Here is an 18252-nt window from a genome sequence, read left to right as displayed (position 1 = left end):
GGAGGATAGTGAGTTCAAAGACAGCCTCAGCAATTTAGTGAGGTCCTAAGCAACTCAGTGAAATACTGTCTCTAAATAAAATATTAAAAAGGGATAGGGTGGTTAAGCACCCCTGGGTTCAATTCCTGGTACCAAAAATAAAATAAAAAGGGGGGCTGCAGTTGTGGCTCAGTAGTAAAGTGTTTGCCTAGCATGAGTGAGGCACTGGGTTAAATTCTCAGCACAGCATATAAGTAAATGAATAAAATAAAAGTCCGGGCTGGGGATGTGGCTCAAGCGGTAGCGCGCTCGCCTGGCATGCGTGCAGCCTGGATTCGATCCTCAGCACCACATACAAACAAAGATGTTGTGTCCACTGAAAAAACTAAAAAAAAAAATTAAAATTAAAAAAAGTCTATCAACATCTTTAAAAATAGTTTAAAAAATAAAATAAAAATAAAAAGGGATGGGGATGTAGCTCGGTGGTAAAATACCCCTGGGTTCAATCCCCAGTACTGAAAATAAAAACGAACACACAAAAATATCCCCTATGTCCCTGCAAAGACTTGGTGTTTTCGGGCATTTCTGTGGTACTGGGGATTTAACCCAGGCCTTCAGACAGGCTAGGCAACTACTTTACCACTGAGCTACACTCCCAGCCCCACACAAAGAATGGTATTGCAAAATTCATAATAGTAGCCAGGCACAGTGGCGCACACCTGTAATCCTAGCAGCTCAATAGGCTGAGACAGGAGGATCACAAGTTCAAAGCCAGCCTCAGCAACTGGAAGTGCTAAGCAACTCAGTGAGACCCTGTCTCTAAATAAAATACGAAAGAGGGCCAGGGATGTGGCTCAGTGGTCAAGTGTCCCTGAATTCAATCCCCACTACCCACCCCAAAAAATGTTCATAATAGCATTATTCATAATAACCAAAAGTGAAAACAATTCAAGTGTGACTGAATAAACAAGTTGTGGTGGGGCTGGGGATGTGGCTCAAGTGGTAGCGCGCTCGCCTGGCATGCGTGCGGCCCGGGTTCGATCCTCAGCACCACATACAAACAAAGATGTTATGTCTGCTGATAACTAAAAATAAATAAATATTAAAAATTATCTCTCTCTCTCACTCTCTCTTTAGAAAAAAAAATTGTGGTATATCCATACAATATGATATTATTGAGCAATAAAAAGAAACAAACTATTAATCCATATTAGAACACAAATAAACCTCAAAAATGTTATGCTTGTGTGAAAGAAGTGCAAAAGACTACATATTGCATGATTTCATTTATATGAAATGTGCAGAAAAGGGATCTCTATACAGACAGAAAGTAGATTAGTCTCAGGGGGTGGGATTGGGAACACAAGTTGACTGCAAATGGAGATGAGGAATCTCATAAGAAAAGTTCTAAAGGTGAGTTATTAAGATGGTTGCAAAAGTCTAAATCTACTTAAAATTGCTGAATTGGACAGTGGGTTAAGTATGGTATGTCCATTTAAAAAACAGCATCTTATAGGATTAGTATGGGGGTTAAATATCAGAGGTTTTAGAACAGAGACTGGCATGCAGAAAGTGCCGCAAATGTTATTATTATAGAACTGACATCTGCAGCAGTTCCCTGAGGTGCCTTCTATGGGAAAAGTGCAGTTAGGCAGGTCCTCTGCTTCCAAATCCTTGAACACCATCATTATTGCCTAGATGGACCAAAGAAGGGGAAGGGCTGGCATCCAGGTTCCCAGGGTCCCTTTCTGCCCCTATTCTGGAGGTTTCATAGGGGACCCAGCAAAAAGCTGTGTCTGTCATTTTTTTGGTGAGTGTGAGAAGGTGGTAGCCCTCCTCATCTCATAGGCCGAGAACGGGGTAGAGTGTCCTCTACTGTAGGCAGTGGGAATTGCATCGGGTGAGCTGGACCGCCTGGGTAATGGTGACCACTCACTTCGTGTTTCAGCCCTTCTAACAACATTGTGAGGACGCCGCAGTTGTCCCTTTCCCTGGGAGGGATGCTGCAATTCAGAGTGTCTACATGATCTGCCCAGTAGTACACAGCTGGTCCCCAGTTCAAGGCTTCTGCAAAAGGTGGCTTGATGACCCCAGGCCATTGCAGCTAGAGAAACTCACTCTGACTACTGCTTCAGTAATCTCGGACTGTATGCTGGGGTGCCTGGTTAAAGGAAGGGGACGAAGGGAAAGTAGAAGCAGAGGGGATTCATCCTCTATGGAAGGACTCTCAATAGCACTGGTCCCTTGTTAAAAGCCAAAGCTGCTAACTTCAGATTTGGGGAGCTGGAAGCTTTTGGAGTGGGAGAAGGAAGATCTTCACTGTTATGTAATATTCACTATTTATTCATACAGAAGATTTTCTTGGGTGTTCTTGCCTGTGTCAACATTGTGTTAGGTGCGGGAATGCAAATATGAAAGACTCCTGGGGACAGGGGGGCTCTGGAGTCCAGGGGCCTATATGGGCCCAAGCTTCTTCTGGCATCTCAGCCAGAGAATAGAGAAGAGCTGGATCAAAGCAGGTGCCCTTTGCCCCACAAGCAAAAGAAATCTGGCACTGCTGTCTGTCTCTGCTCTGCTCCCCCCCCCCAAGCTGTGAATATCATCATCTTTCCTTCCAGAACTTTCCTCAAGTAGTGGTGTGTGTGTATGTGTGTGTGTGTGTGTGTGTGTGTGTGTGTTTGGGTCATGGTTCTTGAGGTAGTCAGGAATCCTGGAGACTAGATCAAATTTAGCCAAGTGACCTGGCAGGACCCATGGATTTCCCTCATGACAGCTGCCCTGGAGATGTCTTCTGCAGAGGACTTAGAGGATGACTGTTTTGAGCAATAAAACACCACACCGCCTCATCCCTCTAACCCTGGCCTCCCTTTCACCTCTAGATCCTGACAAAGGGAGGTGGGGGAATTAGACCCATCTTATCCCTTTCTTCTCAGATGTTATTTGATGTCATGTAGGAAAATTATGCCCCCATGGTCACTGCTGGGAAGGCCAGGATGCATCATTTGACAGAAACTCTTCCTTGTCCTGGCTCCAGAATGGGATATTTCTCCTTAAGTCCCCCCTTCCCCCAGCATCCTCCCACCCTCTTCCTCCAACCCATCACACACCAATTTCTCTTTTCTGCAGATGGGAACAGCCATATGCAAACAACCTGATTTTTATCAAGAGAGAGAGATTCCATTCACTCATTTATTCATTCACGAATATTCATTGAGTTCCTCTTACATCTGCGCACAGATCTAGGCAGTGGGGATATAGAGTGATCAAGACAAAGTGTTTCCCTCACATGTGGGCTCTTCTGGGCAGCCAGGGCATCAGCTCAGTTCCAGACTAATGGGAGAGACACACCAAGGAACAAACACATTCACAGACTTTCCTATAATAGTAAGCTGTGCAGACACTAAAGAAGGGTAAAAGGATGGAATGTGCTGAGGTTTGTGTGCTGAATGATCAAAGTATTTAGTGGGAATTCACTTTTTCCTTGTTTTACACTCTTTGAGGGAGCTGAGAGTGAGGGTCTGTGTGTCCCTTCAGCCACCTCTTCAATTCATTTTGGCAATTCAGGACTCAAAGTATGACTTTAGGGGTGGCTACAGAGCAAGCCCTTTGTAATTCTGTTAAGAGGTGGGGTATACTTAAGATACTGCATTAGAGAAATGGAAACAGGTACTGAGAAAACCTATTTATCATCTTCCACGAGTGTAATAACACCCCACAAATTAATTTTTTTCCTTTATGCATCTTGCTTATGCATACTGAATTCATTCTACAAACATTTTTTCCAGTATTGTGACTGAACTCAGTGTTGCTTTACCACTGAGCTACACCCACTGCTATTTTAATGTTTTGAGACAGTCTCGCCAATCTACCAAGATTGGCCTCGAACTTGGGATCCTCTTGCCTCACTCAGCCTCCCCAGTAGCTGGGATAACAGATAACGTCTGGCCTCAACGAACACTTTTTGAGTCCACTGTGTGCCAGGCACTGTCCTTGAGGCTGGAAATTCTCTGCCTATAGGAATTCTTGCTGATCAGTTTATAAACCACCATCGCCTCATTTATCTCTTCCCTTAACACTGTATGTGAGTTTCATATCTGTTGATTCACATAGCTCTCCATCAGTCATATCAGGCAGATATGAACGTTCCCATTTTGCAGATGCGAAAAGTATGACTGCTAAGGGAAAAAACCGAGTTGCTTTGCGATGACTAAATGCCAGGACTCCACTGGGCCACGTGCAGCAGCGCATCTGGCCCCTCGCGATCCCACCCGCGCACGCTTGCTCTTTTCCTCCCTGCCGCCGCCGCGCCGGGTCCACGTGTGTGTGTCTGTGTGCGGAATGGGGACGGGGGCGGTGCCGCCGGAGGGGTGGGGTCGAGGCTAACGTCACGGACAGTGCTACCCAATCAGCGGCGGGCTCGCGGCCCCGGCGCTGGTATTGGGGCAGCGAGGGGGCAGTTCTCTATAACGCGGTCTCCGGGAGCCAGCGGGGAAGAAAGAAGCCGAGCGGGCGGAAGGCGCCCTCCCCGCCGCCTGGGCCCGGGCACCGGGTGCCGGGCCCGGGTCCTTCCCGCCTCCGGCGACCGTCGGCCGCTTTGTTTTCCCCGCCTCAGCGCTTCGGGCGACTTGGGAGGGCTCTCGCCCGGGCTGCGCAGAGAACGCTGCGGCAGGAAGGGCGGCTGACCGCGCCGGGACTCGCATGGACCCAGGAGTCCGGCCGCCGGGAGGGCCGCGTGACGAGATCGAGGAGGGAGCCAGAGCGCCGCGGGCCGGGGTAGCGGGCTCCGGGCGCCCGTGAGCACAGACCTCCCCGTCGAGGGGGGGGCGATGTTCCCCTCGCCCGTGGGCTCTTCGGGCAGCCAGGGCATCCCGCCACTGGGACCAGGGCCCCCTCAGTGGGCACCCCCTCAGGCTGCTCCATGGAGACTCTGTGTCCCCCTCCCCGCCTGGCAGTGCCGGCGTCCCCGCGAGGGTCGCCCTGCTCCCCTACACCCCGGAAGCCGCGTCGGGGGACACAGGAGTTCTCTCCGCTGTGCTTGCGTGCCCTTGCCTTCTGCGCCCTTGCCAAACCCCGGGCGTCCTCTCTGGGCCTGGGGCCTGGGGAGCTGGCGCCACGGGCCCCGGTGCTGCGGGGCCCTCGAGCCTCCCTGTGCACCGGCGGCTGGGCCCCGGATGGTCTGAAGTACCTCGGGGCACAGGCCGGGCAGTTCAGCGATCCAAAATACCCTGCGGGCGAGGATGCCGGTGTCGCGGTGTGCCCGGGCGGCGGAGAGGAGGAAGAGGGAGGAGGCAGCTTCCCGCACTTCGGCGCTCGCTCCGACGCACCTCCGGGCCGCTGCCCGGAGCCCCGGCGTCCTCGGGAATCTTCGACCAGCTCCGCCTCGGCTCCGCCTGGGCCAGACCAGGGTCTCGAGTCCCAGCCTGATCCAGCCGCCTGCCCGCCTCAGGATCCTGGCTCCCGGCCTCCGCCGCCACCTGCGGGCCTCTCCACCGAGCCCGCATGTCCCGGGGCGGCTCCCGAGCCATCCCTGCAAGGCCAGGAGGCTGCAGTGGATGGAAACCTCCCGCTGGCGGCCCCCGAGGCATCAGCCGTTAGTTCCTCGACGGCCAGCGCAGCTCCGGCCGTGCCGGGCGATCTCCGCCAGGAACATTTCGATCGTCTGATCCGCCGGTCGAAACTTTGGTGTTATGCGAAGGGCTTCGCCCTGGACACTCCGAGTTTGCGCCGGGGTCCCGAGCGGCCGCCAGCGAAAGGGTCGGCCCGGGGAGCAGCCAAGAAACGCCGGCGGCCACCTCCGCCCCAGCGGAGCGCGCAGCCCCGCCGCCCTGCACCGACACTCCCCACCAACAGCACCTTCAGCCTTCTGGACGCCTTTCCCTGCCCTCCGGCCCTGGTGGTGGGGGAGGACGGAGACTTAGGGCCTGCATCTTCGCTTCGCCTACAAGGAGACGCTAAGCCCCCTCCTGCCCACCCCCTATGGAGGTGGCAGATAGGGGGACCCGCCGTTCCTGAGCCCCCTAGCCTCAAATTCTGGGGGGTCAACCTGGAAGAACTCTAAGCGTGGGATTTGTTCTGCCAAGTTTGGGAAATTGGGGCTACTGCCAAACCGCGGGCTTGAGGAGACCGCCTCATTTCCCACATTTGCCTGTTCCCTTCCTTTAGGTGTTTTGGGCTGTGGGCAGAGAGACCTCAAATGACAGTGAGCTTTAAGCACCTAAGAGGTCGGAGTGAGGTTCCCTCCAACTCATCTTTGCCGAGGAACCGAGGGCTGGAGTCGGGAGAAGGCTTGACCCCTTAAGGCTGAATGACACAGATTCCAATCCCTCCTCCACCTCGGTCTCTGGGGCCGGGCCTTCACACCCCAGGGGGGAGAGAAGGAGGCTGGCTCTGGACTGGGGAAAAAAAGGGGGGTGGTGGGGGAGACCTTGGTGATGGACAAACCGGTTGTTTCTGCGTTGGAGGGCTAGCCTGGGGGTGTGGGGGCTGTGGTACGGGTGGGAAGGTGATTGGCAGCGCCCCGGGGGCATCCCCACCCCCATCGCCCAGGCCTTTAACCCTTCACTCCCTACCGGCCTTCCCAAGCCTTCTTAGCACCACCAGATCTGTGATAGGGAAAGGGGGGCAAATCACCTCCTTCCTGTTTCCTTCCTAGGGTCCCCTAAGTTGGAGTGACCCCTTAATTGGTGAAATCTTCAATATCAGCCACCAGCCTCTTTCCCTTTTGTCCAGTTTTGGAGTTTCTTCAGATTTCTCTTTGCTTTTTGTTCATAAACTGATGGTGAAAGAGCACCCCCCACCTTGGTAAATTGGCCTTCTCCCCAAGTTGCTCTTCATAGGAAGAGGGGCAGTGCTGAGGGACCCCGCCCCATTGAGGAGTTTGCCTGGGGAAGGGGCTGGGGACTGTCCCAGGGAAAGTAATGGAAGGTGGAAGAAATCAATAAAGTCAGACCAAACAAGTTGCCTTTCGAGGTCCACTCCACAAACTCATGGATGGGAGGGGGGTTGAAGTAGAGGGCTGGCCTGATTCCGTTCTTTGAACACCCAAACAGCCCCCTAAAGGGTGGAGACAAAACAAGCAGTTTTTTACAGAGTGCTAAATGAAAGAGCTCTTGGCCTAACCCCTGGGGTCTCCTGGGGTTCGAAAGGGGAAAGTTTGGGTTTGGATGGGACCTGGGCTGAGGTACTTTCTTCCTCCTCAAGCCTCAGGCATTTCGGGAGTTGTCAGGGATCTGATGGATCCGAAGGGGGCAGGGCCAGGGGATTAGGTTTGAGGTCAGAGGTTCTGTTTTCCAGGCGGAGGGGAGAGATAGGCCTGGGCCACGCCCCAGCCCAGAGGGTTCCCTGGAGTCGTAGAGGGACGGAATGAACGCTTTCCTCCACCTTTCCAGGTGAGGTCAGAGGAGGCCAGGTCTCAGGGTGATTCCTGGCTGAGGTGAGGGGCAGTTGTGGAACCCTTCTGCCCATATTGCGCTGGTGAATAGCGCTCCCTCTTCCCCCAAAACCAGGGTGAAGGGGGAATAATTCCCACATACAACACTGGGGAAGGACTTGTCTCCTTTTCTGTGAAAATGCTTTGTAAAAAGTTGTTATTGTTTGCATAGAGCAGATTCTTGAGAAAAAGTGTTTTGGACCACAAAATTGTGTGTGTTTTCAAAGCTGTCTCCTTTCATTTTTCTTTCCCTGGGGGTCAGGGTGGGGGTGGGCGTGTGGTGGGCACTGCTCTTTTAACATCTGGCCTTTATGAACCCTGCTGACCTCCCCTCCCCCCTCCAGCTGTGTCATTGGAAGGAGGAAGGAGGGTGGGAGAGTGCCTTCCATTCCTTCGTGTTTCAGAGGTATCCATCTTGACCCCCAAGAATAAAGGAGAAGAGGAAGGGAGGCACTGGGTCTGAAGGGATGATGTTTGTGGGAGGAATTGGGAAAGGCAGGCTCCCTGATTTTAAAAAGCTCCTTGCTTTTAGTGATATGGTCTGGGTTAGCTTTGGCCTTTTGGACCTGCCTGTAACTGGGGATGGAGTGGCTTAGCTTTGGGCAAAGAAGAAAGGGATGCTGGGCAGGAGGTTCCCTTCTTACACCCCCTCTAAGGGGCAGGAGGTGACAAGTTTGGCTGCCCCCACCCCCATGAAAGGATTTATCCTTGACCTGGAAGGAGGCAGTGGTGAGTTAAAAAACATACCTTTTGGTCGAATCTAGAATTCCCCTTCTTGCTGAATGAAGTTCAGTTTGGAGACTCTCAGGACTCCTAGTGACTTCACAGAATGGGGAACTGAATTAGTTTCCTCAGGTTGTCATAACAAGTTTCCACAGACTTGATGGTTTAAAGCACAGAAGTGTACCCTCCTACATTCGTGGATGCCAGAAGCCCAAAACTATGGTATTTGCAGGGCTGGGCTCCCCAGAAGGCTCTAGGGGGAAGTACCTTCCTTGCCTCTTCAGCTTCTAGTGAACCCAGGCATTCCTCTACCTCAGCTGCACATCACCCCTCCTCTCTGTCTCTTATAAGGCCACTTGCCAATGGCTTCACAGTCCACCCAGTAATCGGGGTTGATCTCGTCCAGACATCCTTAATTACATTTTCAAGACCCCCTTTCTAAGTGAGGCCATATTCACAGGTTCTGGAGGGCTCGGGGTTAAGACATGGACATACCTTTTTAGATTCCATCATTCAACCCACTACAGAAACTAAGTTCCAGAAAAAAGAACTTTGCTTAGACCTGGGGGGAAGGAGGCATGTAATAGAGTGAGTACCGGGTTTTGGTGTGGGTCATGGCTTCTTCTTGAGCTGGGGCCACAGTCCCTTACAGGAGTAGCTGGGAAAAGGGGAACATCTGACCCCTTGCTTTCCCCAAGCAAGGATCCTGGGACTCCCCTCCCCCACCAGTATACACCAGAGCCTCCAGGAGGGGTGGGGGAAGCTGCCTGTGGTTCCAAGAGCTTCCCAGACAGTAGGTGCCCAGAGCCCCAGCTGCCTCTCCCCCGCTTCTGGCATTTGGGGACTTGGAAGTCACTGGTCTTATTTCTGTTTGGGTTTCTAAGTTCTATTCCTGAGTCATCTCCTTTCCTTTAAGTCCTCTCGGTGGGCCTCCAGGTTCCTGCCCCTCCTCCTCAGGCTGTTGGCAGCAGCACAGAGTGACACTCACTTGCTGACCCCAACTGCCCTCCTTCAGCCTCCTCCCTCCTCCTGGCAGCCTCACTGCCCCCATGCGATCAAGCGGCCTGACTTCTGCCCCCTAAAACTGCTTTTTGCCCTAGTCACCATGACAGCCTCACCCACAAATCCAGTGGTCACTTCCCTTCCCGAAATTCTTCATTACCTGTGACACTGCTAGTTGCTCAAAAGGCTCCCCTTCTCCTTGGTCTCCCAAGGTTCCTTATCTGTTTCCTTCCTTCTGTCCTCAGGAAGTTTTAAAATGAGGGGACCCTGAGATGTCCAGGTGGCCCCCTGTCCATCTCCCCACAGGATTCCTTTTTCTTCCTCTCTAGTCTTCAGATTGCACCTGCATAGTGACTCCAGACAACTGTCCCTTTCTCTCCTCCCTCCAGCCTGAGCTTTGGCGCTTAAACTGGCAGCTCATTCTCTCCCTAATCCCCCTGGTCAAGTCCCTATTCCCATTAGTCCCATTTTCTCCATGTGACCTCCCCAAAACTCAGCACCTTCAATTCCCAGTGGGGTCCTCCCATTGGAGCCCTGGCTACCCATTTCCACCCCATCCCCTGCTTCTCAACTCCCCAGGATCTCTGGCACCTATCACCTCCATTCCAACATGGCTCAGTGTCCACAACTCTAACCTGGATTTTTACAGTAGCCACTAACTAGTAAATGGGCATTTGATTTTTCTCTGATTTCCTCATATATGGTTTCTTCTTAATGGGTTTCCTGATTAAGGAATGCATTCTGCTGTCATATATAACAAATTAGAATAAAATTTAAAAAAAAAAAGTGAAGCAAGAGGTACAAGATCATTGTAGAGGGGAGCAAGAAAAAAATGACAAATAATTATAACCATGTAGTTGATACCCTAGCTTCTGGGGTATCAGCCTGTCATTTGGGGTCCTGTGTGATTTGACTTCTTGTGCAACTTTATCCCCTTTTACTACACTGGAAGTCTCTTCCTTCCCCAGCTGTCCTCCCCTCTCTCCCTCTATTCTTTCCTTTTTTTTTTTTTTGTATCAGGAATTGTACTCAGGGGCCCTTAACCACTGAGCCACATCCCCAGCCCTTTTTTGAATTTTATTTAGAGACAGGGTCTTGCTGAGTTGCTGAGGGTCTTGCTAAGTTGCTGAGGCTGACTTTGAACTCACAATTCTCCTGCTTCAGCAACCCCACCCCCCAGCTGCTGGGATTACAGGAATGTGTCACCATGCCCAGAACCAAAGACCATTTAAGATGCCATCTCTTCCATAGAGACTTCTTTGATATCCCTATTGGATGTGTGATCCATTGGATGTATGATCCATGTCACTTTTTTTTTTTTTAAGAGAGAGAGAGAGAGAGAATTTTTTTTAATATTTATTTTTTAGTATTCGGCGGACACAACATCTTTGTTTGTATGTGGTGCTAAGGATCGAACCCCCGGGCCGCACACATGCCAAGGGAGCGCGCTACCACTTGAGTCACATCCCCAGCCCCCCCATGTCACTTCTTGATCCTCTTCACTCTTTTGTTTCTGGTGGGAGGAACAGTGGAGTGTGGAGGGAGATTATGGGCTTTGGGGTCAAACACTCCCATTTCCTCTCCCTACCGAGAAGTTGGGTCAGTGAACTCTTGGGAGAACCTTCTGACCTAAGCTTTCATTTCATGACCTTGTCTTTGGTCATAACTGAAAGTCACTGGTATGTAACAGCACTTCTGAATCCCTCCTGAAATTGTAAAAGTTTCCTGAAAATCAGCCAGGATTGCAAGTTTGAGGCCAACCTCAGCAACTTAGTGAGGCCCTGTCTCAAAATTAAACAATAAAATGGGCTGAGGATGAAATTCAGTGGTAGAGCACTTGCTTAGCATGCATGAGGCCCTGGGTTCCATTCCACGAACCACAAAACAAAACAAAACAAAAACCTTCCCAGGAAGACTTGTCTAATGTGCCAACTCTCACTACATGGTGTTTCCATTTTCCTTAACTTAAGATGAAAAGCTAGGGTATCGACTACATGGTTATAATAATTATTTTTTTTTCTCGCTCCCCTCTACAGTGATCTTGTACCTCTTGCTTCACTTAAAAAAAAAAAATTTATGGGGCTGGGGATGTGGCTCAAGCGGTAGCGCGCTCGCCTGGCATGCGTGCGGCCCGGGTTTAATCCTCAGCACCACATACAAACAAAAGATGTGGTGTCCGCCGAAAACTAAAAAATAAATATTAAAATTCTCTCTCTTTCTCTCTCTCTAAAAAAAAATTTATTCTAATTTGTTATATATGACAGCAGAATGCATTATAATTCATATTACACATATAAAGGATCTTTTTCATATCTGTATACAAAGTATATTTACACCATTCGTGTCTTCATACATGTACTTTAGATAATTATGTCCATCTCATTCCACCATCATTTCTAACCCCATGCCCCCTCTCTTCCCCTCCTACCCCTTTGTCCTGTCTAGAATTTATCTATTCCTCCCATGCTCTCCCTCCCTACCCCACTATGAGTCAGCCTCCTTATATCAGAGAAAACATTCGGCATTTGTTTTTTAGGGTTTGGCTAACTTCACTTAGCATTATCTTCTCCAATTCCATCCATTTAGCTGCAGATGCCATTTTATTCTCTTTTATTGCTGAGTAATATTCCATTGTGTATGTATATACCACATTTTTTTTTACCCATTCATCTACTGAAGGGCATCTAGGTTGGTTCCACAATTTAGCTATTGTGAATTGTGCTGCTATAAATATTGATGTAGCTGTGTGCCTGTAGTATGCTGTTTTTAAGTCCATTGGTATAGACCGAGGAGAGGGATAGCTGGGTCAAATGGTGGTTCCATCCCTGGTTTTCCAAGGATTCTCCATCCTGCTTTTCATATTGGCTACACCAATTTGCAGGTCCCACCAGGCAGCCATGAGTGTGCCTTTTCCCCATATCCTTCCCAACACTTATTGTTGTATTCTCAATAGCTACCATTCTGACTGGAGTGAGATGAAATCTTAGAGTAGTTTTGATTTGCATTTCTCTAATTGCTAGAGATGATGAACATTTTTCATTTGTTGATTGTATATCTTCTTCTGAGAAGTGTCTGTTCAGGTCCTTGGCCCATTTATTGACTGGGTTATTTGTTTCTTGCTTCACTTTTCCTAGGTCCTGAATTAGTGCCCTGTACACAGCAGGCAGTTAATTAATGCTTGCCCAATGCAGAATGCTTCTTTATTTAAATACTGTAACTGTGAACTCAAGGGCACTTTACAACTGAGCCACATCCTCAGCCCTTTTTTACTTTTTAATTTTGAGACAAGGTCTCACTAATTTTCCAAGGATGGCCTTGAACTGGCTGTCTTTCTTCCTCAGCCTCCTGAGTCGTTGGGATTACTGGCAGGCCCCACAGCCAGAGTGCATATTTTAAAAGGTTTATTTAAAGGACTACACCTGGCTTGGGAGTGGCACTTGGCCAGAATGCAGTTCCAGAGATTTTCCACTAGATGCCGCTCTCTGCCAGCACCAGAAAGAGCACTACGTGCTTCAGAACAGTGGGTGAAGAGATTAATTCTCCTAAGCAACTGAGTACCTTCCAGCCTGGGTCTCTGGGCTAGGGCCTGAGCAGCAGTGATGACATGGTTCTTTCACACCAGGAACTTAAATCAGATGTCAGGTGTTTTGTATGCATTATTTTACTTTCATAGCGATAAAGAAGTATTCATATCTGTTTAACAGATGAAGAAATGGGACTCAGAGGCTAATTGAGTTCCCCTAATAGTTTTTCTCATAGCAAAAATTTTTTCTCATAGCAAAAATTCTCAAACAACACTACGAGATAGATACTACTACTACTACTATTATTATTATTTACCAGGGATTGAACCCACAGATGCTTAACCACTGAGTCACATCCCCAGCCCTTTTTGTATCTTAGAGATGGGGTCTCACAGAGTTTCTTAGGTCCTTGCTAAGTTGCTGAGGCTGGCTTTGAACTTGCAATCCCCGTCTCAGCCTCCCAAGCCACTGGGATTACAGGCATGCGCCACGGGGCCCAATGAGGTAGATACCATTATTATCTCCATTTTTCAAATGAGGAAACTGAGCTTCACAGAGGCTAAACCTATAAAGCTACAGAAATGTCCCCTTTGAGTTTGTGCTCTTAAGGACCATGATGCTCCCATGGGTCACCACCAAGCCAACCAGTTATGAGACGGGGTAGCCTCCACCAACATAGAGAGATCACATCTCTGTGCCAGAGACACCAACAAAGAACCCATCCCAGAGTCGCCTGTAGGGGCATGGGAGAAGCAGGACACGTGGCCCTCCTTAGAGTGCAGGCTTTCTGCAGAGGAGATGGGCAGCTCTAGCTGCATAGTTTGTCCTCTCTGGGCCTCAGCATCACCACCTGAAAGAGGAAATCTTGTAACTGTGACTCTCAGACATAGGAGGCTTGTTCTGCATAATGCTTTATTACAAATTCAGAGGACTTTTAAAAACTATAGGTGACTGGGGTGTATCTCAGGGACAGAGCGCTTGCCTAGCATGTGAAAAGTCTTGGGTTTGATCTAGTGCAAAAAAAAAGAAAAGAAAAAAGAAGAAAGAAATTTAGTTATACAATTTTATGACATCTAGGTTGACAAACTTTTTTTTTTTTTTTTTTTTTTTAGTGCCAGGGATCAAACCTGGGGTCACAGACATGCTAGGCAAACATTCTACCATTGAGCTACACCCACAGCCCTTTGACAAACATTTACATATGTCCACACCTGTGTGGTCACCACCTAGACCTAAATACACAACATTTCCAGCCTCTGGGAGGCCCTGTCAGGCCTACGCCCTGTTGATCTCCCTACCCAGGGGGGATGCTGGAGCCTATTGTCACAGATTAATTTGGCTTCTTTTTTTTTTTTTTTTAACCTTTATTTTGTTTATTTATTTTTATGTGGTGCTGAAGATGGAACCCAGTGCCTCACACACGCTAGGCAATTGCTGTACCACCGAGCTACCACCCCAGCTCTAATTTGGCTTGTTTTTGACCTTCGTAGAAAGGGAAAGTCGTTTTGGTGAGACTCTCTGTGCTGCTGTGTGGAGCAGTGGTTAACCCTCTCCTCTGCCACTCAGTGTTTTATTGTATGAATGGTCTGCCTCTTTTATGTTCTCCTGCTGATCGATGTCTGAGTCGTCTTCAGTTTTGGGCTTTCTGTATGAAGCTGTGGGTGCAGTTTTAAAGGAATTGGAAAAAACAGTGAAGAGAAGTTCAGGGAGCCAATGCTTCTTAAGCGTTAACTATCTGTGGCAATGGGCTAAGGGCTGGAGGTGACAAATGACTAAGCCCTCCTATTTCTCTTGCAGGTCACCGCCTAGTCAGGAAGGAAGCAAGGGAGCCAAGGGTCCTGGTGCAGCCTGACAAGTGTGAACATGGAGATGGCTGAGGATTGGGGGGACAGTGGAGCACATGGGAAGAACATGGGGGTGGGGTTCAGGGAGAGCTTCCTGGAAGAGAGATCTGAGTTCAGTCTTGGGGGTTATGTTGGAATTCATGGAGGGAAGAAAGTCCAGGAGGTGCTGAAGACAGAGCACGAAGCTGGCAGAGCATGTGCAAAGTCCCTGAGGCTTTCTGTAGTGAGTGAGACTTTAGAACTGGAGGACAGGGTGCCTATGACAAGAGATGAAGTAGACAGGGATTGGATCACAAAAGGTCTTGTGTATCAGGGTAAGGAGATGAGCACCTCAGGGATGACCTGATCAGACTCTATTTATTCTTTGTTCAATAAGCATTAATTGATTTCCTACTATGTACTGAACATCACACCAAGCACTGGGAGAACATGGGGAGCAAAAGAGGAAGGAGAAAAATATGAGAGGCTAGGTAGGGGCTGTGCCAGAAGGATTTTCCCTAGTGAAGGACCGCAGGACATTTCTCTAGGGAAAAGAGATGCTTGACATGAGCTTAGAAGGATGTCTAGGAGTTTACAGCAAGGAGAAGAGAGAGAAGAATGTTCCAGGCAGAGGGAACGGGAAGGGTATGGCCGTGAACATGGGACCTGAGGGATGTCAGTATAGCTGGAGCCTGTCATCATGAGGAGGGCTGGGCGGGGGTAGGAGCAGAGCTGGCAGGACTTGCAGGCCAAGGCCAGAATTGGGGCTTGTTCTGAGAGCCCTGGGATGCAGGGCTGTGACAATCAGGTTCTTGGAAGGGATCCTTGTGGCATCAGCATGACTATGGGGACAAAAGCTGATGTGAGGAGATAGACTAGCAAGCCACCATCATGGTCCAGGCAAGAGTTAGTTGTGGCCTGTGCTAGGGGGACCAGAGCAGGTGTGAAGCAGGGTGGACACAGGTACAATTGTTCAGGTATGGGGAGGATGACATCTGGGGGAGAGGGCAGGAGAGAGGACAGGAGTCAGAGTCTTAGGCTCTGGCTTTAATTCCGGAGTTGACAATGATAGACAGGAAATGGGGGTTCATCCTAAACTCAAGATTTGGGTGTATAGAATCTGAGGTGCCTTTGAGGCATCCAAGTGAAAAATGTCAAGTCAATATTTGGGTCTGGTGCTCAGAGAAGAGGTAAGGGCTGGAGGTATTCTTGTGGGGTCTCCTGGGTGTGTGTGGGAGTGAACGCTGGGGTATTATGTGTGGTGGTCCAGGGAAAGGCTGAGAAGGAGCCAGGCTCAGTGACACACGCGTGTAATCCCAGCTCCTCGGGAAGCTGAGGCAGGAGGATCACAGATTCAAGGGCAACCTGGGCAAGTTTGTGAGACCTTGTCTCCAAGTGAAAAATAAAAAGGGCTGCGGATGGAGCTCAGCGGTAGGCACCTCTGGGTTCAATCCCCGGTACTAAAATGAAAAAGAAAAAAAAAAGATGTGGGTGGGGAGAAGGAAAAAAAGAAAAACTGAGAAGGGAAAAGAGAAGGCTCAGGAGGGGCCTGGTGAGCAGCTGTGTGTCAGTGTCGCAACCAATGGGGTACCAGGAAGGGGTGGGGCAGGAAGACTGGTTTGGAGGCGGTGAGGATCCACAAAGGGGAAGCAGGGGAAGCAGAGGGCAGTCTCCCTGGAGAGTGGTTCTGAAGCAGAATCACAGGCTCCCCAAAATGGAGCATCCATGTTCATCTCTTCCCAAGTTCAAGCGTCAAATTGACCACAACCCAATAATTCTGGGTGACTTTAACACACATCTTTCACCACTGGATAGACCTTCCAAAGAAAAGCTGAACAAAGAAACTATAAAACTCAATAATATAATCAATAACTTAGTTTTAACACATATATGTAGAATATTTAATCCTTCAACAGGTGAATACACTTTCTTCTCAGGAGCACATGGATCCTTCTGTAAAATAGACCATATATCATGCCACAAACCAACTCTTAACAAATACAAAAAAGTAGAGATACTACCCTGCATTCTATCAGATCACAATGGAATGAAATTAGAAGTTAATGATAAAATAAAAAATAAAAACTACTCCAATACCTGGAGGCAGATTAGTAGGTTGGATACTGACTGGAATCTCAGATCCTGGCCCTAGTGCTGGGTGGGTCTGCTGCTCTCGAGGGATTGGACAAGAATGACCAGGAAAGGAAAGAGCTGCTGCCTCGTGGGGGAGGCCTGGGTTCCATCCCCAGCATTTTTAAAAGAAAGAAAGGGGGAAACAAAAGCCTAGGGAAGGGTGTAGAGTGAGAAGGTCAAGCGCAGTCCCTTGCGGGATATTAATGAAGGCGAGAGGATTGGCCCGGGAGGTAGGGGAGATGCCGTGGAAGCTCAGGTGACCACTGCTGGTTGTCCATCTACATCTGTGTTCCCACCTGGCCGCCAGGTAGACTCATTTTCCAGCTTCCCGCCTGTCAGGTATGACCACGGGACTTCATTCTCACCATAGGAGCTCTGGCTTGGAGACCCTGGACATGACCTCTCTATTTGCTCTTTTCCTTTCCCACTGCCAGGACCACCGCAGGGCAGACACCCAGCTTTGGTCGTGAGACCAGGGCAGTGCCTGGGAGGCAGCACAGCTGCAGCACGGAAGGACTTGGGTCTTGGAATGACTGCGAAGCAGAGTTAGTTCCCTGGCACCGGAGAAAGAAAGAAACCTTATATTCTTTAAGCCACTGTTGTGGTTTTTTTTTTTTTTTAATTTCTTAGTTATGGGATTTCAACCCAACAAACCCAACTTAGCCTAACTAAGCTGATTCAGTTTGGTGGAACCCAACTAGACAGCTAATTAGTCTAACAAATAAAAAAATGACTAGTGGAGCTGGAGAGGCAGTTCAGTGGCAGAGCATGTGCTTAGCATGAGTGAGGCCCTGAGTTTAAGAGCACTTGCCTAGCATGTGGGAGGCCCTGGGTTCGATTCTCAGCACTGCATATAGATAAATGAATAAAATAAAGGTCCATCAACATCTAAAATAATAATAATAATAAAAAGAATAGAAATTAGCCTAATACAATGAACTCATCCAAGAGCCAGGAAGGGACTGGAGGTGTACGTAGCTCAGTGGTAGAGGGCTGGCAGAGCATTGGTGCCAGTTTCCATCCCCGGCAACCCTGCCCCCCCAAAAAAGGAGCCAAGGAAGGGGTGGATTAAAAAGGAGAAACTGGGGGACAGTGTTGAATGTTGTGCAAAGATCAGCTAAAATGGGGAGGAGGATGGTCCACTGACCTTGGCAAGTAGGAGGTGACTGGGGAGCCCTAGTGAGCCCCTCCAGGGGAGTGGGGAGATGAGACAGGAGGGAAAGAAGTGGGCCCAGCAAATTCAGGCATCTCTTTTATGGGACTTGGAGGAGGAGGAAGGGCAATGATGAGGAAGAATCTAGAAGGGGGCTTAGAATCCAGAGTGAATGTAGAGAGTTAGTAGAGGGTGAGAGAATGAGGCATCTGGAAAGAGGGGGAACCAGGGGGCTGAGACCTGGAGCTCCAGGGGACAGGGAGGGACAGAAGCATGCTCCCAGGCGCGCGCGTGTGCGCACGCACACACACACACACACAGAGCACACGCACAGCACAAGCACACAAGCTCATGAGAGAAGCTCCGTGAGCCTGGAAACAGGCTAGCTGGCAGCTGTGGCTGGGGGAGGGGAGGCCCTCCTAGACAGTTTCTATTTTCTCTGGGAAGTGGGAGACTAGGTTGGGGGGTGCTATGAGGGGGAAAGGG

At 49.4% G+C, this 18252-nt stretch overlaps 1 protein-coding gene and 1 long non-coding RNA gene across 2 annotated transcripts in view; both read left to right on the top strand.

Annotated features, from left to right (window-relative positions):
- Nucleotides 1–18252, top strand: part of LOC139702271 (uncharacterized) — a 62173-nt gene that overhangs the window by 21839 nt on the left and 22082 nt on the right. The gene's annotated exons all lie outside the window — the stretch shown is intronic.
- Epop (elongin BC and polycomb repressive complex 2 associated protein) lies at nt 4461–7617 on the top strand. Its single transcript, XM_027924785.3, has one exon. It carries the CDS (start codon nt 4898–4900, stop codon nt 6035–6037), a length of 1140 nt encoding a protein of 379 aa, XP_027780586.2. The 5' UTR covers nt 4461–4897; the 3' UTR covers nt 6038–7617.

The sequence above is a fragment of the Marmota flaviventris genome, chromosome 17 (genome assembly GCF_047511675.1).
Source record: "Marmota flaviventris isolate mMarFla1 chromosome 17, mMarFla1.hap1, whole genome shotgun sequence".
NCBI classification, from domain to species: domain Eukaryota; kingdom Metazoa; phylum Chordata; class Mammalia; order Rodentia; family Sciuridae; genus Marmota; species Marmota flaviventris.
Note: the sequence above shows the minus strand (reverse complement) of the source record. Positions and strands in the feature narration are given on the sequence as shown.